General features: G+C 36.4%; 2 protein-coding genes across 2 annotated transcripts; one reads left to right on the plus strand and one right to left on the minus strand.

Annotated features, from left to right (window-relative positions):
• Positions 1 to 335: 335 nt before the first annotated feature.
• Positions 336 to 4,249, plus strand: LOC107591147 (uncharacterized). Its single transcript, XM_016280189.1, has 3 exons — positions 336 to 1,746; positions 3,192 to 3,305; positions 3,538 to 4,249. Exons 1-3 carry the CDS (start codon positions 336 to 338, stop codon positions 3,642 to 3,644), a joined length of 1,632 nt encoding a protein of 543 aa, XP_016135675.1. The 3' UTR covers positions 3,645 to 4,249.
• A 1,197-nt stretch (positions 4,250 to 5,446) lies between these two features.
• Positions 5,447 to 19,498, minus strand: LOC107591125 (pleckstrin homology domain-containing family N member 1-like). The gene is made up of 13 exons (XM_016280166.1): positions 19,255 to 19,498; positions 17,205 to 17,295; positions 16,190 to 16,351; positions 15,054 to 15,134; positions 14,254 to 14,344; positions 12,811 to 12,944; positions 12,254 to 12,406; positions 9,777 to 9,857; positions 9,607 to 9,682; positions 9,122 to 9,438; positions 8,467 to 8,646; positions 6,969 to 7,029; positions 5,447 to 6,025 (listed from the first exon to the last, which is right to left on the minus strand). The coding sequence occupies exons 1-13, from the start codon at positions 19,326 to 19,328 to the stop codon at positions 5,844 to 5,846; spliced, it is 1,683 nt and encodes a 560-aa protein (XP_016135652.1). The 5' UTR covers positions 19,329 to 19,498; the 3' UTR covers positions 5,447 to 5,843.
• Positions 19,499 to 23,929: the final 4,431 nt, after the last annotated feature.

Here is a 23,929-nt window from a genome sequence, read left to right on the forward strand (position 1 = left end):
AGTGAGAGAGAAAGTGCTGCGTGTATTACGTGATGTGTAACACCGTTCTATTTATAACAAATCATAGGGCCTGTGGTGTACCGCTCTTACTCGGAAGGACACACTTCAAAGGGCATTTACTATGCCTCAGGCTACTGAAGTGGTGTGGCAGGCTAACTGCTCTGGGACTTTTGCACTTTCACACCATTGAACAGGTACTGTACAGATTTCTGCTGTGAGTTTAATATTAGATTTATATTATTGTTCACACCAAACAAAAATAAATGTGAACAAAAGCAGTGGATTCTGCATACTTGGTTCCCCATGCAGTTTTACCAGTGATGAAGTAAAGAAAAATGTGGTTGCCTCAAAATATGGTTGCTGAAATTAAGGACACTTCCTCCGGTGAGTTGAAAAGTGGAACCAAAGATCTAGAGAGTGTTTCTCTTGATGCTTCAAATCAACTGCCATGTCCTGTGTTTGCTATCTCCTCCTTTTGGAATGAAATGGAGAAGCTAACCATCAATGACATACTCCGTCTGCGGTTGATCAGTAATGCCCAGCACCCCAGCATTTTGACCCAGCCCGAGGATGGTAGCATAGCAGACACTGCAGATGCTGCAGACTCGGGCTACTTTACACAACCTGACGACTCTAAGCCGGACCGCTTAAGTGGAGACATGTCTTACATATCTGATCTGGATGAAGACCTTGCACAGCTTCAAAACCCATTTCCTTCTAAGCAAGAAGACGAGTCGAGTGAGTTTCCTAGCTCTTGTGGTGTGATGTGGGAGAACGATCCAGATCCAGTGATTGTGGGTGATGAAATGGTGCACATAAGTTCTGAAACCGCTCTTCCTGAACATCTCTACACAGCAAATGCTCAGCAGTGCTTCAGAAGAATGTGTAAGAACATGTCTGTGCAGAATCTGCAAGCTCTGGATACTCAACCAATCGGACAAATCCTGAGAAATGCCTCGATGCATTCAATCCATTCAGAGGTAGAAGATGATTGTATGGATCCTTTTTACCATGTGAACACTTCAGGCTCAAATATCTTTTCTGATGATGAAGAAGAAATAGAAAGCAGTGGTATAGCATTTTCTGAAATAATCCAGTATTTCTTTGGTGAGGATGAACCTGAACGTTGTGTGTCTCGTGCAGACAACATAGCTGCCTCGTACCTTGATGGTACCGGCACCTCATTGCCTGAGACCTATGATTATTTTTTCTCCGAGTTTGATTCTGGAAGTTTTGTTTGTCCAATTGTGGAAGAGTCAGGTGGTGATAAAATGGTTCCCATATTTTCCTGCTCCCGCTCAGCTAACAGAAACCTTCAGTTCCCAGAGGCATACGACTATTTCTTCCCTGATTCCCCTGGGAATTCAGATGAAGATGATGAGAATGACAATGCAGCAATCAAGGTAGTGACACGGTATGACTATAAGTCTCCCAACCATGATCCTGTTGACATGTACGAGCACTTCTTGTCTGAAGATGAGAGCGACTTCCTCTGGACGAACCCTCTTTCACTTCGAAAAGTTCGACGCACAGGTTATACTGTCCCCAAAGGGAACACATGTTCTGGGGAACTTCTGCCTGTGAAGACATTTCCCAAAGGAATCATTCAACCTATTAATGCTATGAGCCCTGATGGGAGCCCCTTTCCAGATTCCTTGCTCCTCAAGCTGGAGAACCGTATCTTCCAGCAGCTGGCTGAACAACAGGAGAAGTGTATGGAGATGCAGACAGTTGTTGCTGATCCAAGTAAGAACGTCTACCATGCAGTATTTTGCACATACACACTGAAACTGAAAATTGCACACTAACACTTTCTTGAAGGTTTTTTTTTGTTCCCTTTAAACTTAAGCCTAAAATAAGAAAATACATTGGTTTCTCTAAATTTTCTGGGAATTATTTTGATGTTAATCAACTCTCACCTCTTTTCTATCAGTCAATAGCTGTTGACTAAGAGTATCTAGTCACATGTAGAGCCATGCCCGGGGCTGATGGAATGGTAGACGTGCAAATTAGTCTTCACTCCTGCTGGGCAGCTTCTCAAACCGGCCATGTGCCAGAATTTAAGAACGTTTCACTTTAAAGTACATGTAAAAATAGAGAAAACTCCAGGAACATTAGGACACTTATTATCATTTGGGATTCAGCCATAGATTATCATTCAATGTCAAATCACTACCTGCCTACTGATATATTATTTTATTAAATTATATTAGAATTTAAAAAATGGTTTTATTGATATATAAGAATTAATACTCAGCAATTAAATTGATCAAAAGTGTCACTAAAGACTCTTACAAATGCTTCAAATAAATGCTGTTCTTTTGAACTTTCTATTCATCAAAGAAAAAATATATCACTGTTTCCACAAAAACATTAAGCAGCACAGCTGTTTTCAGCACTGATAATAATTAGAAATGTTTCTTGAGCATCAAATCAGCACATTAGAATGATTTCTGAAGGATGTTTCACTTTAAAGTACATGTAAAAATAGAGAAAACTCCAGGAACATTAGGACACTTATTATCATTTGGGATTCAGCCATAGATTATCATTCAATGTCAAATCACTACCTGCCTACTGATATATTATTTTATTAAATTATGTTAGAATTTAAAAAATGGTTTTATTGATATATAAGAATTAATACTCAGCAATTAAATTGATCAAAAGTGTCACTAAAGACTCTTACAAATGCTTCAAATAAATGCTGTTCTTTTGAACTTTCTATTCATCAAAGAAAAAATATATCACTGTTTCCACAAAAACATTAAGCAGCACAGCTGTTTTCAGCACTGATAATAATTAGAAATGTTTCTTGAGCATCAAATCAGCACATTAGAATGATTTCTGAAGGATCATGCGACACTGTAGACTGGAATAATGGCTGCTGAAAATTCAGCTTTGTCATCACATGAATAAATTACATTTCAAAATATATTCAAATACAAAACAGCTGTTTAAAATGTAAATAATATTTCAGAATATTAATGTTTTGCTCTATTTTTGAAATGTTGAAATAATAGTGTATATCTCAGAGTGAGCTGGTTTGATTTATATTGATTTCAGGAACCCAGTTAGGTTTTGAATATGTTATTGTATACAGTTAGTTAGTTGTTTTTTTTGTTGTTGTTGTTGTTTCGTCAATTAAATAATACTGTACTGTTGTTCTGATTTTGGTGCTTCTTTTCTAGGGTTGGATGCTCCATTCTTGCCTCTTAAACAGGCAGACATGTGCTTGGTTTGTATTGCTTTTGCCTCGTGGGTGCTAAAATCAACTGGTTCAGGAGCAGACACCTGGAAAGCTGGTATGTATTTTTATTTTCCTGGTTAGTCATTCATTTAGTCATTTGGTTACGTTTTGACAGTATTTATTTCCAATTTTATACTTTTCAAAGAAGAAATAGGTATGCCTTTTCCCTGGTAAAAATCTCTCCGCCACATGAAATTTAGCAAAATTTTGATTTAAAAGAAAGTTTGATTTAGGAATTAAATTGATAGTAATCCTTAATGATGTATATCTTTGTTTTTTTTAATCAGCTCTTCTCGCAAACGTCAGTGCACTCTCTGCCATTCGATATCTGCGCAGACACAAGAGGGAGGAGGTCTCTGGAAAAACTCATTTGCGTCAGATAGAGCCAGCATAATTCCGTGGCACAGCACAGCCCTCAGATCTGATTTCAGCCACATCTCCCTTTTTTCCATGTAATCCAAAAGTGTGATTTTGAATGTCAGACATGTGCATGCATGACTTTTTCCATCATTCTCAGTACATATTATTATGATTAACACTCTGATGTGTGTTTATTGCTGATTAACTCAGTTGATATACAATAGATGTAGCAAAATATGAGAAAACAAATGTGACTTCAGGCCAGTGGCATTTCAATAATCTGCGCATCCAGATTAAAAAAAACAACAATGTAGTTTGTTTATGAAATGACCAAAGCTCTTTTTCTGATTCTGAGATATTGTGGATTCTCTGTTTGCAGTGAATGCTGTTGTGTGTTGTGAGGAAAGCAGCAGTATGTTGATTAATATTTGATAATGAGATGCTTATGAAGGTGTTATGATGGAAGATGGACATGTGTGTCTAAATAAGTGTACCTGTGGAGAGATTTTAATGGAAGAGCTGATGTCTATGTACAAATAGACCGTTTATTGTGATACTATTGGGATAATGGAATTTTTGCTGTGCCAAATTATTTTGGAAAACACAATTTGATTCGTTCAAATTTCAAGCATATGGTGCTCCCAGTTTTGTAGGATAAATAAATCTTATGTGTATTTGAAAGCATTAAAATGAGTTTTATTTATCAGTACACCTGTATGTTAATAGTAATGCTTATTTTGGCCACTAGAGGGGACTATGCAGCCAATCGTACTATGAGCCAGTCTTTTTTTTACAAATTGTAAAATTAAACATTTGTTATAATTGAGGGGAACTAATATTACAGTTTTTATGCAAAATATTAGCTTATTACCCCATTGAGACATTTAACGTATACTTCTCATTGTTACCAGCAGATGGCAACAGAAGACTGTATAATATATTTATTATTTTGAAGTAAAAAGTTTTTGGGTAAGATGGGCCCCCTATAATTGGTACAGAAGGCTCAAATGGCATGTTATTAATAGAGTTTTTTTTTTTCTTATTGTAATTTATGGGGTTATGTAATATTTTCATGAATCATTTCAGACATCTTCCCTTTCTTTAAAACATATAGGTCAAAACAGTGAAATCATTAAATTTGCATTCATAGTGTTGCAATTAACATATCTTTAAATAAAATATTGGCAATTAAATATGCAAATTTTCATCCACCTGTATATAAGTCTTAGAATAATTTTATCTTTCAAAAACGAAATTGTCAAAATCTAATTTTAAATAGAATAGTATATTTGGTATTTTATATTAATGGCATTTTTAAAATATATTTAGATATTAGAATAAGAATTATATCAAAAGTAATTTGTACATTCTGTAAATGTTTATCCAGGAGGCTTCTTACTGCAATAGGTGCCATTTTACCCCTCTTTTAATAATTTTGCTATAACTAAATAGTAAATGCCTGTATTTATTTTCTATAATAACTCATCCTGCGCATGCTAACCTTACATCTAAATATGTTACAATTTAAAAGTATATCCATATTCTTCAGAGTAGATAGTAAAGGTGTTCCAAGAATGGGTTTTTTTTTTTTTAAATCACTCAAAAATGTAAAAATACCAACACACTCATATTTAAAGATAAAACTGTTTTATCACTGTTTATTTGTCACAAAAATATGCGAAAACAGAAATGTTTTTTTTACGTCTTTTCTAATGAATAACTTTGACCTCCACAGAACTAATAGATTTTTTTGAACAAAAAGTAGAAGGCCATAATGAAATAAGTATAAATAAAATACAAATAATAATAATCAACATTAATAAAAACTTACATTTAAAACTTAAATAGAAAAAATAACATATTTACATTTGGTATGTATTAAAAAAATATGCATATAATCAACAATTTCCAATAGTTTGTTGGACTCACAAACTAAACTAAATGCAAAAACTCCCAAATGCTACTTTTCTTATATTCATATATACATAAATGCATCAATAATTGTAATACACTTGTTCGTACCGAATACATACAGCTGTCTGAAAACATCACCACAAAATTAAAGGGTATTACATGTGCAAAATATGTAATAGAGCCACTGAATAAATAAGCTGTGAATATCCAGATACTCGGGCATGCCGGCCCTCGTGAAAATATGCCCAGTGTGCATGTGTGGCTTTGATTAGTCTGCTATGTATGCAAGTCCGAACGAGCATAAGCCCATTGTTCTCTTTTATGACCATCTCTGCTGTGTTGTCATAGTGCCCAGGCCTTGAGCTCCAAAGTAAACCGGTGTCCGGTGTGGTAAAGGTCCAGGCAGGGGCTGAATCATCCCATTATCCGGGTCAAACTCCCATATGTTATCATAGTCCATTTCCTGGTCATCTGGATCCACTGGCCGAAGGTAACAGTCATCTGTGAGAAGCAAAAGACAATGATTAATGTCTTCAAATACTTCAAATATTTAGTTTAAATCCATGATTTTTTCCATGATTAATCATGCCTGGAAATCACAGCTGTAAAATTCCCTGTTTTCAAGGATTGAAAGGTACCCTACTCTTATGGAATGAACTTCCGAACCTGGGATTTAGTATGTAAAAATGTATTATTTAAATCAAAATCCACATGCCAAGTTTAAGAAGTTAGTAAACTGAGCCATCTACATACTTCATGGCCTAATTTAAGATCTAACATATCGTTTGTTGTGTTCTTTTCCACAGAAGGGATCTAAATGTCTTGCAGAATCTCCCACTTGTGAGCTTTAAATCACCCTCGGTAATTCTGTCCATTCGCTGGTCTTTCCTTCATGTGCCACCTGCAGTGCTGTCATTTAAAATACCCTGGGCCTGAGCCGTCTTACACACACAAACATACACACACATGCCCCTTCATCTGCACTCTTGTTTCCACTGTCATGTCCTGCCTGGGCAACCACATCCCATCAAACCCTGCGCGCGTGTGTGTGTGTGTGTGTGTGTGTGTGTGTTGGAGAAGGTCATTCTAAAACCATCCTATTAGCTGTGCCGTGAGAGTCTGCTCTATGCACGTGTCACCATGGATTATTTCCTCCTTCTGGTGTTGTGTTTAAACCTGACAAGTGAGTGTGTATACATGACAATTAAGCTATTCATATAAACATTTTTTTTTTCAATCAGTTGAACCAGTCTATAAAACATACTGATGATCTAGGTTAACATTTCACACGCTAAACAAAACCTGTGTCCACAAAACTGTCGTGCAACTCGCTGTGTATATCTTGCGTATCTATTTCTCTATCTACATCCGTGAAACGTGCATAACATCGTGCCATTGTGGTGCTGTAACTGCCTCCTAACTTTAGCATGTCAAAAATTCTCACCTGGCGAGTAATTGTACGATATCTGCTGCGCCTCCATGACAGTGTGACCTGAGAAACCTCTCTGTAAAAGACAGGAGAACAGGAGATCATTTTCACATACTTTTTTGAAGCTACATTCATGTAGAGCAATATTTCTGTCTTTCTTCATTTTTTTTTTGTCCTATTAATTCATTACAATATACATTTTGTACCTTTCAAAAGTTCGAGGACAGTACAATTTTTTAATTCAGCATAGGGGGAAATTAAATTGATCAAAAGAGACAGTAAATACATTTATAATGTTACAAAAAAAATCAATTTTCAATCAATTCTCTTCTTTTGAATTTTCTATTCATCTTAATAGAAATTAAATACAGTATATCATGATTTCCACAAAAATATTAAAGCAGCACAATGGTTTTCAATATTGTTAATAATAAGAAATGTTTCTTGAGAACTAAATCAGCATATTAGAATGATTTCTGAAGAATCATGTGACTCTGACTGAAGACTGGAGTAATGCTGCTGAAAATTCAGCTTTGCATCACAGGAATAAATTGCTATTTGAAATATATTAAAATAGAAAACAGTTATTTTAAATAGTTTTTCACAATTTTACTCTTTTTAAAATAAATGCAGCCTTGGTGGGCATAAGCAAAAACATTAAGAAATCTTACCAACCACAAACTTTTGAACAGTAGTGTACATTGAAAAATACAATTCAAATGTACAATGACATAAAGGGGTCCTATTATGCTTTTTCACTTTTTCAACTTTAGTTAGTCTGTAATGTTGCTGTTTGAGCATAAAAAAGATCTGCAAAGTTACAAGGCTCAAAGTCCACTTCATAAGGAGATATTTTATTTAACAGAAATCACTTTTCAAAAACTACAACGAACGACTCGTTTGGACTACAACGCATATTTTCCGGGATTTGTGATATCACAAATATCGACGAATGGGACGAGACCTGGTTGAGCTGCACTAGAGAAGGCAACGAGTGTTATCACTATGTCGGAGACACACTAGAGTGGTTACAATGGACCCTTTTCACAAGACTGTGATGACGCGTTTAATGGTCATCAGCATCGTAAATCCTCAAAAGTTTTTCATATCTGTATTTTTTTTTTAAATGTATCTACATTTATAACACTATTGTTTGTATTATATCACCTTTGCATCAAATGACAAAAAAACAGTTAACGCGAATGCGAGGGTGTTTCTAATGCAGCTCTATGGGAGGGCTGGTAAATTTGACTTCGTTCTCTCTTCTGACCCATTCACGGCTATTCACTGCTATTCAAAAGAATGGGGTTTTCGAACAACCTTATATGAGAGCCTGTTCTAGTACACTTTGTAAAAGACCATAATACCCCTTTAACAAAAATTAATTTTGATATTTTGGGGGGGGGGATAAAGTCAAAAATGTCTGGTTGATACAACTATCCTGATATCATAATGAAGCAAAAAGCCTAATTTAAAAGAATAAAAGTCTTGAAATCTACTACCATCCCATTACCTGAGAGAGGAGTTTGTGTTCTGGCTGTCGGTTTGGGGTGGGCAGTAACTTCAGTTTGGAAACGGCCTGGGCACGTAGCTCTTCAGACCACTGACTGCTGACCAGCTCGGGCTCCAAGGCCTGGCCGTGTCTGATTTTCCGCCCAAGAGGAGGAGTGCAGAGCCGGAAGGAGTGAAAACACTATCGTGGAGTTTTCTTTTGCTATTTGAGCAAATGGGAATGCAAAAAATATATTTGTGGTACTCTCCCATTCACTGCTATTCACTGCTATTCAAAAGAATGTGTTTTTCGAACAACCTTATATGAGAGCCTGTTCTAGTACACTTTGTAAAAGACCCCTCTGAAGCGAGATAGGACGTCTGTGGAGGGGAGGAGTAGTGGAGTGAAACAGGACGGTGGTCAGGGGCCGGTCGGACACGAGAGGAGAAGCTGCTGCTCCTGCTGCCCAAGTGAGCTGAGTACTGTGTGTCTGAAGAGTTAGGCCTGCTGGAAATGAACTGTACCAACACACATATAAGTTATACTTGTTTTTATGCATTCAATTTCCCCCAAAAGCCAAAATTCTAAACTGATGCAAATAATGCAAATTTCACCTGTCTTCAAAGTGAAAAAACTGTTCTAAGTAGGGCATCAGATTATAGTCATGCTCTGCTACCTTGACTAGCGGGGCCTTCTCGATGCGTTGAACGGGGCCATTGCAGTGCACCGAACTGTACGGTGTGTTGTAAACCGGTGACATGGGCCCCTCTGAAGCGAGATAGGACGTCTGTGGAGGGGAGGAGTAGTGGAGTGAAACAGGACGGTGGTCAGGGGCCGGTCGGACACGAGAGGAGAAGCTGCTGCTCCTGCTGCCCAAGTGAGCTGAGTACTGTGTGTCTGAAGAGTTAGGCCTGCTGGAAATGAACTGTACCAACACACACAACACAGAGCTCTTGTCCAGACAGGACACGATGATGGGGTTTATCAACTTCCCTAAAGACAAAACCCACAAGAGTTAAGAGTCGCATATGCATCTGTGCAGAAACAGGGCACAGCGTGATAGGAAGCCAGTCAGAGTTTACACTCAATCTTTATGGCACATATCAGATCTTTGCCAAGAACTATAACATCTGGCAACTGAAGTTTGACTTGTTAACTCACCCTCAATCATAAATGTGTTGGGCATGATGTCCTGGCAGGGAGTTGTAACTGTGATCATGTTGAGAGGAAGTTTGCCCTGCAATTGCAAATGCATTCAAGATTATTTGCGTCACTGGATTACTCCATACAATAAACTTAACTGTTGTGCAAATGAAGTTATTTTGAGATACCTTGTAAAAGAGGCCATCACTCTCTTCTGACAGAATTATGAGATAGTTGGGATACAACACCAGCAGACGGTCATACTGCTCCTGCAGCCAAACAGGAATTGAATCACATTCATTATTGCTTATATAGGTTTACACTACAGTAAAATAGGCAAGAAGCTAATAATAGAGTAACTTGTTTTAGTCACTTTATTGCAGTTAATTTTTTCTATTTTTGGTCCACCAACAAACTATTTCCAAATAAGCAGCATAGCTGGTGTGGGCCTGTAAGCAAGTTGTGTCCCCAAACGATTCAGAGTTTTTGAACAAATCAATCGAAAAACCGATTAAATGACTCACTCATTAACTTGCTTAATTCCTAAGTGAATCAGTATGTTTGAACACATCGTTTGAGTGAATGATTCATTGACTCACGGCTAGTGATGGTAGAAATGAGCTCTTCGAAAATCGGAATCAAAATGATTCTTTTGATTTGAAGCGCTGAAAAAATGCAGGCTGGCGTTACCTGCTGGTCAAAACGGTGTAAATGCAACGAGCTCAACCTTTTACAAACCAATTACAACTGCTTTTATGAAAGTGCAATTTATTAAATGTAATCTACAAATCATTATATCATTAAATATGAAGAGTTTGAACAATGTGTGTTCTTTTATTAAAGGGCTTGGTTGCTTGGCTAATTAGACAAATTAAAAACAATTAACTATCACTGTTCCTTTTTTTAATCATACGCACGTTTATGGAAATTCAGTAAAACTGAACCAATATTATATAACTAACAAGAGATTAGTTACAATCATAGACCCTGTAGTTTACCAGTAAGAGCCCTTTAGCTGAACCATCATAATTTTAACAGTTCCGAAACAGTATGACTTCATTTAGCCTTGTTTGCTGAAATTTTGGAACGAATGGCGGATTCGAAACAAAAGATTCACAAAGGCTTTGAAGAATTGTTTCGAAAGCGCTAATCACGCTCAGCTTGTCTGGAACGCCCAAATACGGACAAGCGGAGTGAAACAAACAGTGCTGTTGGAGCGAATTGGAGGACCGGAACCGAGGACCGGAACCATAGGTGGAGCGTGTGTAGGCTGGGGAAGGCTTAGCCTTAGATTGCGGCAGTAAATTAAGATCTGCTCATGTTGCACCGTATTTCATTTTAGGCGTTTGTACAGTGTTGCGCATTTGAACCAATCACACACAATTCTGTTGAGCTTAGTAATGCAATGGCCAATCAGAGGCGTTCAGATGAGTCATCGTTGAAACAGACCAGTTTTGTTGAGAGCGCGCGCGATCGCTGACTGAATTCCGTACTCTTGCGAATTCTCTCATCATAAACAACAAAGTGCAGATGTACGTACAATGTAAGTAAGTGCAGCTTCAGTGATTATAACGATAGTGTTGTTTTTTTGAGAGTGCTTAAACTCAGGATAGATCAATGTTAGTGATAATGTCACTTTCTATATATAATGTAGGCTATTCTCTGTTTGAATAACCTTGGAAAGGAAACGTTATATAATTATCAATTTCTAACGTTTTTATTCAATTGTAATCACGTTACATACAAATTCAGTCCCATTAAACATTTTTTAGCCTACATGACACCCATGTCTGGTTCTCGCCTAAAAAGACGGGTTTATGATGTTTAATACATTTGGCTGCTTTTAGCCTTACCCTGGAGTTGGTTCACCCTCCGCCTAACTTGTCTAGCCTAATAATATCTAAGAAGCTGACCATCACTTTGCACAGCAGTGTGTGAAGCACAAATTTCCCAGAGGTCTTGCACCAACCACGAGTGTGTGTTTTAACTCGGGGTGTGTTCAAAGACAGCTGTTGGGTGAGTCAAGTCAAGTGTGTGAGGCAAGCAACTGGTTTACACACCCTTTTTCACAAGCAGATCCTCTCCGCTCTCACAGTACACTTAAGAAGGACTATCAGTTGCTCACCCTCCCTCACTCTCTGGGAAAGGTTTAGATATTTGGCCACACGTACACCGGATATTGGGTTACACTACAGTCCCCATAGTATGAACTGGCGTGCTTTGTGTTTGTATGCTGTCAGTTCAAGGAGACTTGCTGAAACCAGGCAGACTCTGACTGATGAGGGTAGTGTGAAAGTGGCAATGCCAAAACAGATCCTAAATGTAAACTGAGCTTGCTTTGCACCTCTTGAGAAAGCATGGGAGTGAATTTAGACCCTCTTCATGCTAAGACCAAACAATTAATTCAAAGGCTTTTCAGAGTGAACGTCATTCTCAGTTGTGTAATGCCAATGCGCAAGTGTTCAAGTGAACTTCACTGTAACTGTATTTCCTTATATTTTGAGTAATAAATGAAATTTCGTTTTTGCTGTGTAATGTATGCTATTGTTTTATGCCATTATATTTATGCAAATATATATTTTTTGTTTCCATTTTTTTCAGGTTGTATAGATAATCAAATCAAAACAAAGGGCGAGATGATGAGAACATCCTGGAGAGCTCTTACCTGACAAGGCATGTGTTGCAGCCTGACTTTTGTGGCGTAAGTGATGGGCCCTAGACTCTCTCGTTGCAAGCCCTCCCACTCATAAATGGGCTCTTTACTGATGGAATTCCTCAACTCCTCCTTTTCCACTTTGGTCTCTTCTGAGCACTGCACCTTTGGAGGCAATATTGGGTTTAAATCCATGTTCAAAAGTAAAAACTGGCATGACGTGTCTTATGATATGGGAAAGATAAGTCATCAGCATTAGGGATTTCAAAGAAATCATTGCTTCTTGATTGCTAGTCCCTGCCAATTATGTGGCTCAGTGAGCTCACTTGCTGCAATAGCATGATGTGTCAGAACAGGAAAGAAAACATGTCTTTTTCAAATCCAGCTAAGGTGACCACAAAAGAAACCACTCCCTTATGAAATCCCAGAGGACAATGACCAACATTAGTCACTCTGACCTGAATTAACACCTTCTTTTTTTTTTTTTTTTTACATGTTCATTGTCTTATACTTCAATTTTGCAGCTAGCAAATACAGGTAATTCTGATTAAAGGTAGATTTTCCAGTACCTTAATTCTTGTGTATGTCTCTGGTACGATTGCACTGCCACCATTGGCCTCGATTTGTTCTTTCAAAAGCCCAAACCAGTTGTTCATCTCCTCTTCTGTCGAGCAGTACACGATGATAGGATTTAAGCTGACCCCTACAAAGGTCAAAGACAAGGGGTCAGAGGTTAGGTCAGATGACTACGACCAGTGACCATCTGGATCTCTTTGAAACCTGCAACAGGTTGCTGAATCTTTTGGTGAATCTCTTGTTTTTAAGTATAGATGCATTCGTCTAGATACTGTTGCTCTGTTTCATGTCACTGTTGACACTTCTGACCCTGAGAGCAAATAATCTGTTTCAAGAGCTCTTAACATTACAACATGCCATGCATTTGCAGGAAACCAGTTGTCCCTTCTTGAAAACAGCTATTTTGAAAGTATGCATAAAACCTGGAATCTCCCTTTTATCAGACCCACATTCCAGCCATTATCAGCGTAGATATCAGCCACTCTGACCTGCCCTGTACAGTCATTTCCAGTTAGGTGTGATGTGTTCTTAGCAGAGGCATGTGTTCGTGTGCAAGACTTGGTAATCCCACCCCCCCCCAGAATACATATTTAGTCAGAACTGGAAATGCTGCTGTGTGCCTCATAGATTCCCAAATCTCACTCCCAGCATTAATCTAAGACATCATCTTTCCAATCTAAAATACAGTAGTGAGTCCTATCTGATATAATTTTGTGGCAAATAAGAAGATTTATGTGACTTAACATCACATAACGGTTAAGCTTTCATTCTTTTTCATTCAATCATGGCCACATTGACTCCTTCCGAGAACGTTAAGCATAGTTTGAAGCATTTTGTTGATTGCTCAGCGTGACAAAGCAATAAAGTCAATATTTTCTTATGTGGTAAATTCTCATAAAAATTTTATAAGCAAACTTGTGTGTTCAGGTCCAGTGCTCTGGAATGTGGAGTACTTTAACTGTGAAGGAGAAGTGAAGAGGGAAAGGGCCCTCGTAGCTCCACAGCTGAGCGAGTTCAGGCGCACCTGTCGTATAACAAGGGGGGTCTTGAGGACAATTTATCTCTCTTCTGACTAGTGGCAAATGGAGGAGGGTTTACATTGTGTTAGTGCTTTTGAACCTCTGGAATGTCTGAACATGGGAAGTGGTTTTGGGCCTACATAGTGTGGCTTTACAATGTAAGCCTCACCCGTCTTTTGTTTTCTGGTTAGTTGAGAGTCACAAATTCCACTCTTAAATATATAACTGAGAATAACAGGGTTTGGAATTTTAAAAAAAGACCTCCAAAATGTAAGAAATAAAATATTAGAGAAACACAAAACTTTGTATTGGGCAATTATTATATGTATGATAACTAAATCTCCCCATCTCTTTATCTTTTTGTTTCATGCCTACCTTTTCCTGTTTGTTCAACCCTGGATTATCAAGCACACTCACCGTTTATCTGGAATGCAAATTCCTGCGGATCACCAAAGCTGTTCCTGTTCTGCAGCTTGCAAATTGTGAGCTCTTTGAGAGGAAGTGTTCCCTGTACAACAAAAATAAATCATAGGGAGTTTAGTAGTCTGACTTTATAGTGAATTAAATAAAAAAAAATGTATATAGAGAGCCATTAGAAGATCTACATTGAAAATATGGGATTCAAAATAATTTATATATTTATTTAATTTTTAAAACAGTAAAAAAAATAATTTGACAATAAAATTACATTTTATATTATATAATAACATTTTATATATGAATAACTTTAATTTAAAACTTGGAATGATTAGAAAGTTTTAAGATTTAATTTTAATTTTAATTTTATTAAAATAAAAATAAAAAGAATGTTACATTGTTATGAAAATTATGACACTTTAGATGTCTGTCACTTTGACACATTCAGTATGACACAATACTCTTTCAATGATAATGAACATTTATTACCGGCGCCTCCCAGTGACTCAGGTTAATGAATACAGACATAATAAAACCTGATCAATACAGGTCACAAATTTTATGATTGAATACAACTTAGTGTGGCACTTTTGGCATGGAGAGGTGACACATTTAACATCATCATAAAGCATAGAAAATCTGTAATATCCGTCTCCGTTACTGCATGACTCAAACGACAGTTCGTGCCTAAGGCAGTGACACAAGCATGGACATATATGGAGCTCCTTTACATTTCGGCCTGTGGTATGCATTGTTTATTGTGTGTAACAAAATGAGTACAAGTAGGTGCATCTTTTTACCTGGTATGTGAGTCCAGTTGTGTTGTTGGAGACAAAATGAAGATGGGTTTGGAACAGGTCCAGATAGCAGTCATGCACATCCTGAAAGAACAGACACATTCCATCAGCTCAGCATCGACACAATCAGAGGATCATTTTGAGTAATGCTGCTTTATAGGTTTGAATTCAACAACACAGGCGGATTAAAAGATTTCACTCTCCCATAGACTGAATAGCAAGATTTTCAAAGGTCATGTTGAAGGCAAACTCCAAACAAGATGCAACATTTCACCCAGACAAAATAAAAAAAAAAATAGACAGGGCATTAATGTGTGGTAAATGTAGCAATCTTGCTCACAATCCCTGGAATGAATGGTTAAATACTCCTGTGTAAATCAATTACTTTCGAAAACTATCAAGCTTTAAAAGTGTGAAGACATGTCATGCAAACAAGAGGGATGTCACGAATTACGAATACTTTCTGAGAAGTGTTTGTTTGCTTTAAAGACTAGTTTAAAGCAGCTAACGTGGAGTTATCACAGACAGCTCATTTCCTTTCATCTGATCTAGGTCTTTACCACACTCCCATTATCACAAATACTGTTAGGTAACATTTCCTTTCAACTGTAATGTCACCGCTGTATAGTATGTTCACATTTGACCTCACCCTGTGTTGGGTTATTTTTCTTCCCTCACCTTCACACTCTTTTTTTCCCCCAGTATGACTACATGTTATCAAACCAAAGATATTCCCACGCTTCAGAGCAAATGTGTAATATATCAGCAGTTTGATCAGTGCGCTCTGCCCCGGGTAATCTCAGCAACTCTGAGCCATTTCACAACACCTCACATCCCTGCGTGTTCCCACACGGCCTAAACTCCCCAAACCGAGTTCCATCAATTAATCAGCAAATGCACGTACGTCATTCCCACTATGCTTCATACAACCACCATGTGACATCTTGTATCTTCCACCTGTCTGTTATGCATTACCTCATAGAGAGTGAGTAAGTGACTGTCACGGCTGCTTAGACCACCTTAATCATCATTTGAAAGTCTGTTTTGAAAGGTTTATTGAATGATTATTCTTGATGACTGCGTGTTTGTTTTGGAGTTTGATTGGATATGTGTTTTAGATGCGAGTTGGTGTGTCTTACCTGGCAGTGCAGGAAGCGGAAGCGGACTTTGGAGCTGTGGATCATTCTGCCGTAGTTCTTTACGTTGATGCTGCTCTTTTTCCATCCACTAACTGGGTCATAGGGGAACGGAGGGTCCCATTTGATGTTCTCAATCGCCTGGAGATCTTTCGGTGACATTTCCTATGTCAACGCAGTGTTAAAAGTTAGTTCCTTTTCTCAATAACATCTGATATGCAAAGATGTACTTCTTAAATGTGAAAGCCTAGCTAATAGAAAATGTTTTCAGAACTTCAGTTAACGGTTTTCTCAAAGTTACAAGCAAAATATGTTCTTAGAATGTTTTTAAGTTAACAGCTTAAAAAAACATTCACAAAATGCTAGCTTCAAAATATTATTTATATGTTTACATTCTAAGAATGTTGTCGTAAGTTATGACAACACTATTTTCAAATATTCTGTGAACATTCAAAGCTTCCAATTTTGAATAAAGACTTAATGGAAAATGTTCTTAGAACATAGCCTTGTTTTCTGGTAACTTTCTACAAACATTTTTACATAACATTTTTTCATTTTTACATTTTGTTCAACGTTAGTATAACAAAAGAAAACTTTCTTAAAACATAAAAAATTGACGTTTTGAACCTTAACTTTTGGAAGCAATATTTTCATAAATTAAGCTACATTTTAGGAAAGTGTTCTTAGAACATAGCCTTGTTTTCTGGTAACATTCTGCTAATGTTTTCCGAAATGTTAGTATAACAAAAGAAAAACTTTTTCTAAAACACAAGAAATTGAAGTTTTGAACCTTCGCAACTTTTGGAAAATTTAAGAACTTTTTGTAATTTAAGAAAAATCTTAGGAAAAGAATCTTAGAACATTATCTGGTAACATTCTGCTAACATTTCCAAAGTGTTAGCACAACCAAGGAAACATTTTCTCACAACATGCAAAAAATTTGATGTTTTGAACATTCACAGAACTTTTCATGATTTATTGAGAAGGTTAGAAAATCATTAGCTGGAAGGTCCCTCACCTTTCTTGGTGTTACGGTGCAGAGAATGTTGATGATGCTATTGGACTTCTCCTGACCCTCCTGTGGGTACTTTTTCCGGAACAAACGGCTGCTGCTCAGAAAACGGTGCACAAAACAGATCCTTGTTAGTCAAGTAGGGTTGTGGGATAAGAAAAAATGGATGCGACCCCACACAGGGGTTATCTTGACTCAGGATGATCAGTTAATCATGCTGAGTCAGAGTCAATCTGTCTGTGAAGACTCTGGTGCTCAGTGTCCCACACAAAAGATTACATCACCATTACACATGTCCATTCTTCCTTAGCTTGCACTAGTCAACATATCAGTTTTACATCTCTGTCTGCACCATTTAAAGAGAAAAAACAATAAAGCTTGTGTTACAAACCACGATGCCCCACTCATGAAATGCCTTTTGTTAACCATGACCCCCATTTATAATCATTAGCGTCAGATCTATATAATGAAGTCCTTCCTGCCCAACGATAAGCTAAGGAAGTCAAAGTCACGAGGAGATCATCCTCAGCAAGAGAGACATCCTCAGTGAAAAACCATGTTTTTCTTCTCTCTCTTTGTCAATCTGTCTCTGCTTTGAATGCAATTAGCATAACAACACTGGGCTCATTCATGCAGACAATAATGGGAAGTATCGGTGATTTACTAGGGCTCAGGGATGAACGTGTTTGGCATCCGGAGAATTCATCCAGGAGAAGAATGCAGGTTGTAGGCAGTTTGTTACACAGAACATGCTCGTAAAAGTGATGAAAGTTGGACAGCGGCAACTTTGTAAATTTACGTAACTATTTCCAGCAGATCACCTTTTGTTTTCATTAAAAATGCAACCATTCAGTGGACTTATTTTAAATCTGATAGGGGTCCTGGGTCCCGCTACTCTAAACTCTGATCTGATATGTTCGCAGTAAAAATACAAAGACTTTTTTTATGGTCTCGGACTCTGAACCCTAACTGAACCCAGTAACTTACATTCAGAGCACATGCAAACCAGACACAACAGACAAACAGTCTGATTTAAAATAGGCCAACTGTCTATTTGACTGACAGGTAGTCAGAAGAGTTGTCCAAATTGGACAGCAGTAAATTACACGGATCGCTGTCGCTAGCAGTGCAAGCACAATAGTATTACTTTCTGCGCAGGATAAACCCAATTCTCTCAAAAAACCACGAAATCTGAGAAGTCTACCCTTCCCTGAAGGCTGCACTGGAAACAGAAATAGATCTAACTTCATTACACTTGTGAATTCTGTCAGCAGATGAATGTATCAGTCAGTGTGAACTGTGAAGTGAGATCCTGACGCTGAGCTAATGAGCTTTACAGACAGCATCATTACACCGCTAAATTCAAATCACTAACCCGTGTTCATCATGTCAATGTGCAACAAAATATCATTTTTCAAGGAGTATTTTTGTCTTGTTTTCCATTAAAACATCATCATATATTACTAAATCTTTTAAGCAGCAAAATGGCAAAAGCTATTTTCGCCCACTGGCAAATTTTCCTTCTTTTAAATATAAAAAATATGTCAAATTTAAATATAAAATAATAATAACAACAAGAATAAATATTTTCATATTTAGATTGCTAATGGGGTGAGGAAAATAAAATTAATTCAAAATATATTTTCTGAAAGCAAATCTTATAAATTAATATCTTATACACTTTAAAATAAAATGTTTTTGTTGTTGTTGTAAATAAAAATTTCATGTTTAATTAAATACGTTGTGTGCAGTTGTGTGTATTTGTGAAATATATCAGACAATAGTTTCTACAATTGTTTTAAATGTACACAAGTTTGCTTCTCAAGTAAATGTATCTGGTTTTAATGACGATTAGACATTTCTACTGTAAAACAAGACAAAAAATATTGATGTTTGAGCTATAATATTATTTATTTTCCAAACTTATGGCATTTCAATCCAATCCAAACTCGTACGTTAAACCTCAAAACATTTCATGACATCCCTCTTGTTTGCATGACATGTCTTCATACTTTTAAAGCTTGATAGTTTTAAGGTAGTTTTTCGTGGTTCTTACCTGTTCCTGCGTATGAAGCTCTTGCTGGAGAACCTGAAGTTGTGTTGGGGGACGCATGACATACTACTCCCCATGTTGATCCTGGGACAGTGTGTGTATCTCCTCGATGAGAGAGTGCTAGTGTATCTGCCTGCAAGATCAATATAGTTTAGTGATCACTGTTGTAATCCAACCTCCCTGGAGTGAGTGAGTGAGTGTGTCTGTTCACCGGAGAGACGAGACTGATACTGAAGCAGCAGACAGGCGAGAGGGGAGTGTATGAGAAAGGGAGTGTGTCAGTGGGTGGAGATAAAGTGAGGTGTGTGTGGGCAGGGGGGAAGGAGGGAGACGAAGACGGGGGACCAGAGCAATGAAGTTCACACCTTCTGCTTGAGATCCCTTCACTAAATAAAGCCTAAATGACAAAGGGGAGCGTGTAGTTTTTCACACCTTATAGTGGGCAAATGGCACTGATTTGAATGTTTGAACAATCTGATGAAAGAGTATTAAAGTCTGAATGGAGCCTGCTGGTGTCACTTAAGAGGTCACAGCAAACATGTCTGGACATGGACATGCTCTCAATACTACAGGCTGATTATATTATTCACCAAAATAATTAATATATTTAAGATGTCTGGAAATCTGTGTAATTAAAAAGTTCTAGAACACTTAAAAATCACTAAATGTCCACAATTTTCTTGCATTTTATTTTTGTTTATTACTGATTTTTTTTCTTACTCTTCCTGGCAGTATTTTTGTTTCATAATAATGAAAATAATAATAATTGTAAAAAATTTGTGAGGTTAAAAAATGCTAATTGGGTAAGAAAAAAATGAAATGTAACAGAAATTTTCTCTGCCATCTTATAATATCTTAAACAATTTTGCTTCTCATTCTTGTTTTAAAGATGTTTAGACAGAAATATGGAATGATCAGTTTTCTTGAGTGTTTTATTGTATATTGTTGTGTGTGTGTGTGTGTGTGTGTGTGTGTGTGTGTGTGTGTGTGTGTGTGTGTGTGTGTGTGTGTGTGTGTGTGTGTGTGTTTATGATTTTATTACCATTCCTGGCAGTATTTTATTTAGTTAATAATAATATTTTTAATATTTAATATTTTAATACAATAATAATAATAATAACAATATAATTTATAAAAATGTTTGTTTATTATTAATATGATTGTATTGCTATTACTGGCAGTATTTGGGTTTTATTTTATTATATTATGTTTAAGTATGTATTAAGTGTATATATATATATATATATATATATATATATAATATAGTGCTGTCAAACGATTAAAAGTTTTTGTTTGCAGAATATATGAGTGTTCTGTGTATATTTAATATGTATATATAAATACACACACATACAGTATATATATTTTAAATATTTACATGTCTATATTTATATTCATATAATTTATATTATAAATAAATATATATATTCAATATATAAGCATAACATATTTTTCTGAAATATATATATATATATTTATAATGTATATATGTATATGTGTGTGTGTTTGTAAAATATATTATCCATTTTCACAACTTTTTTATAACAAAGTATTGTTTTGTTGTTATTTACTTTTTTAGTTTTGTTGATAATGGAGGTTACTGGCTTGTTTCATTCATTCATTCATATTTTTTAAATGCTATATCAGCATCAAAAGCTACATTCATGGCAAAAATATAATTACAAATAAAAAACGTTCTAACATTACAAAATCAACTATACAAAAGTAAATCTACAAAAATTTGATGATTTTAGAATCTATATGTCTAAGCAGGTAATCACATTACACTCGTCTGTACTTGCTGTGAACTTGGCGCTCGTGACTGTATGGTCTCTGCGTTTTTGCAAATGTGTGAGATATGATCTAATCAAATTAAAAGTGCAACACTCCCTGTATGCAACCAAGGAAGCACAAGTGAATAATCCCATCCTGGTGAGGGTTTGTATCCCTGATATCTTCCAGCTGTCAGACATGCAGATTGCCTCAAGAATATTACATTATAACAAATGGAATTACAAGTTCTAGCCTCCCTCTTTGTAAGTGTCTTAATGATGATTAGCTGTTGCATGAGGCATTCTGTGTTTGAATGCATTCTTTGAATGGTTCTTCTAATGACGTGTAAATGTATGTGTACGTAAACTCCATGTATGCATTTCAGCTCTTGCCATTTATGGTTTCATTCCCACAGCATATTTTCAAACAAACCCTCAGAAATGACATTTTAGAGGTTATTGTTCTAGTGTGGGTGGTTGCTGATTCAAACCAGCTGAACCAGGAAATGTAAGTGAGGCCACACCGGAGGCTCTAAACTGACACATTCCAGCTCAAGCATTCCTCAATTCACTATATTAAACAGCTACAGCATGTTTATACTCTTATCAGATACTATGCCATTGTTTATAGCTTACTGAGAAGTTCCGTGGTTCAGACTAATAATAGCTGAAGTTTGGAGTCATAAAAAACAAATCATAAGAAGTATCATTCATCTGTTTTATTAACTCACGAAGATCCTCTGTTTTTTTTAAATAATAAATATGGTGAAGGCAGTGGGTGATAAAAGAAATATATTCTTGAAAGAGCTCTTTCATAGAGCTGTCATGGAAAAACAGAGATGATGTATCATTCCCCCGTTCTCGGTCTGGACACTGAAGATCTACACTATGAGTCATGAGGTGCTCACTCTGTATCAAGCTCGAAGTCTCCTAAAGGAAATTACAGTGTAAGAAAACACAGGGAAACATCTGACATAGTCTGGGAAAATCTCACTTCCAGTCATATAAGTTTCTGTCTGCTCCTTTGCGTTTCAGTTGCTTTTTGGAATACAGGTCAGATGTTAGGGAAGGGTTGGATCCGGGATTTTCAACCTTTACAAATCCCTCCATTCTGACTCTGTCAACTTAGAGACCCCCTATATTTCTAAGATCTTACACCTAAAATAATTTTCATTAATAACATTAACGAACATGATTACCTTTTATATTGCTTAATATTTAATTAGCACGTTTACAAATATATTTTGTATTTATTATTATTATTTTATTTATTCATTTCAATTATATTTGGAGGTTTTTTTGCACATTATTTGTCAGGGGAATTTTTAAAATAAATAAATACTTATGTTCGGCAAGGGCGCATTAAATTAATGGACGATTATTTTTAACGTTACCACAAATATCAGTTTCTACACATATACGTTTTCTTATTTTTATGGCATTATAAGGTTCAATAGTAGTTGTATACTATGATGAACCACTATAATTATGATAATATAACTTAACGATTTGCTTACACTAATGTTCTGTATGTAGAATAATCATTGTCTAGTAACAACAGCATACTATTGTGAATTTATATAATCCATAAAAACAGAAGGTTTACATTAGGCCCGTGTTTTTGAAAGTTGTCACAAAGGAGAAAAGACGGATGTGGAAGGATGTGGAAAACCAAGCCAAACACAACAGTGTATCTGACTGCCCACAACATTTTATGTGAATAGCTTTTCTTCCGATCTTATTGAAAACAATCAGTGCTTCCTTTTCTGTTTGGATCCTATATGGGGTTAAATGCTTAGCCTGTGTGTGGATTATATCTTCAAACAAATGGAGGAAATATATGTAATTCTCAGTCACCATTTACTTATGATTCATATCCCTAATATTCATTTTGACCACACTTTGACCTGCGTATTACACACCTAATACTATGACAGTATCTATTGCATAAACACAAGTAGACCGCTATTTGAAATAAAGATGTTTTAAAATAAGTTTACTGGAAAAATTATCTCAAACATCGTGATAAGACTGACTTTAGTTCGCAATGTACTATCAAAGTCATGAATCCTTCAGACAAAATCTCACACACTGTGCATTGAGCAAGGCTATCGGCACGACCCTGTCTGGGAAGTCCCTCTGCAATGTTTTTTCAGACTCGCTGGGTGCGTTAGAGGTGCTAACTTCACACCTCTGGCTGTTTTCAATGGACCACGTGTGCAAGAGAGAACCATGGGTGTCAGAGCTCTCACAGTACAAATAAACAGGGTGTAAGAGGAGGAATAAACAAGGCTTTGAAGGGCCACATCAAACAGTTGAAAGAGTTTTGTTTTTTTGCTAAAATGCCTTTGTGATTTTTTTTTGTAACATGTTCAACAGAAATTACTGATAAAGATGATGTTGAGAATGTTAAATGTGCTGTAATGTTGTTTTTTTGCTGACCCAGAATTCAGTGGAGAAAATGGAGAAAGTAGAACTATGAGAAACCAAATCCTTCCTTGTTCCCTGGAATACATGCAGGTGCTGAATCGATTTTTGAAGGATTGCTCAATATCCAACAACGTTTGTCTTTAAATATAATGTCATAATTCTAGGGAAGACAACGTAGTACTTTATATACCATTCAAAGGTTTGGGGGCCGTGCGATTTTTCAACAGGGACACCTTACATTACATTGCTCAAAAGTGACAGTAAAGACATTAAGTTTAGAACAGATAAATGAATGAATGTTATTTTGAACTTTCTGTTTATCAAAGAATCCTGAAAATTATTCAGTTATGCTAAACCTGTCGTTTATGCTATTGAAAATAAAAAACAATGAATTACATTTAAAAAAATCAGTATTAAGCAGCACAGTTGTTTTCAATATTGATATTTTTTTTTACATTTTATTATATATATATATA

Source organism: Sinocyclocheilus grahami, unplaced genomic scaffold (assembly GCF_001515645.1).
Source record: "Sinocyclocheilus grahami isolate Dianchi unplaced genomic scaffold, SAMN03320097.WGS_v1.1 scaffold137.1, whole genome shotgun sequence".
In the NCBI taxonomy this organism is placed as follows: domain Eukaryota; kingdom Metazoa; phylum Chordata; class Actinopteri; order Cypriniformes; family Cyprinidae; genus Sinocyclocheilus; species Sinocyclocheilus grahami.

Coding starts and splice junctions, on each gene's coding strand:
- LOC107591125 (XM_016280166.1), bottom strand. CDS start 19,328: ATGGGGAGTAGTATGTCATGCGTCCCCCAACACAACTTCAGGTTCTCC. Junction 16,352..17,204: donor GCACCGTAACACCAAGAAAG/GTGAGGGACCTT, acceptor GCGTTGACATAG/GAAATGTCACCGAAAGATCT. Junction 9,439..9,606: donor CAACACATTTATGATTGAGG/GTGAGTTAACAA, acceptor TTTTGTCTTTAG/GGAAGTTGATAAACCCCATC.
- LOC107591147 (XM_016280189.1), top strand. CDS start 336: ATGTGGTTGCCTCAAAATATGGTTGCTGAAATTAAGGACACTTCCTCC. Junction 1,747..3,191: donor GACAGTTGTTGCTGATCCAA/GTAAGAACGTCT, acceptor CTTCTTTTCTAG/GGTTGGATGCTCCATTCTTG. Junction 3,306..3,537: donor AGCAGACACCTGGAAAGCTG/GTATGTATTTTT, acceptor TTTTTTAATCAG/CTCTTCTCGCAAACGTCAGT.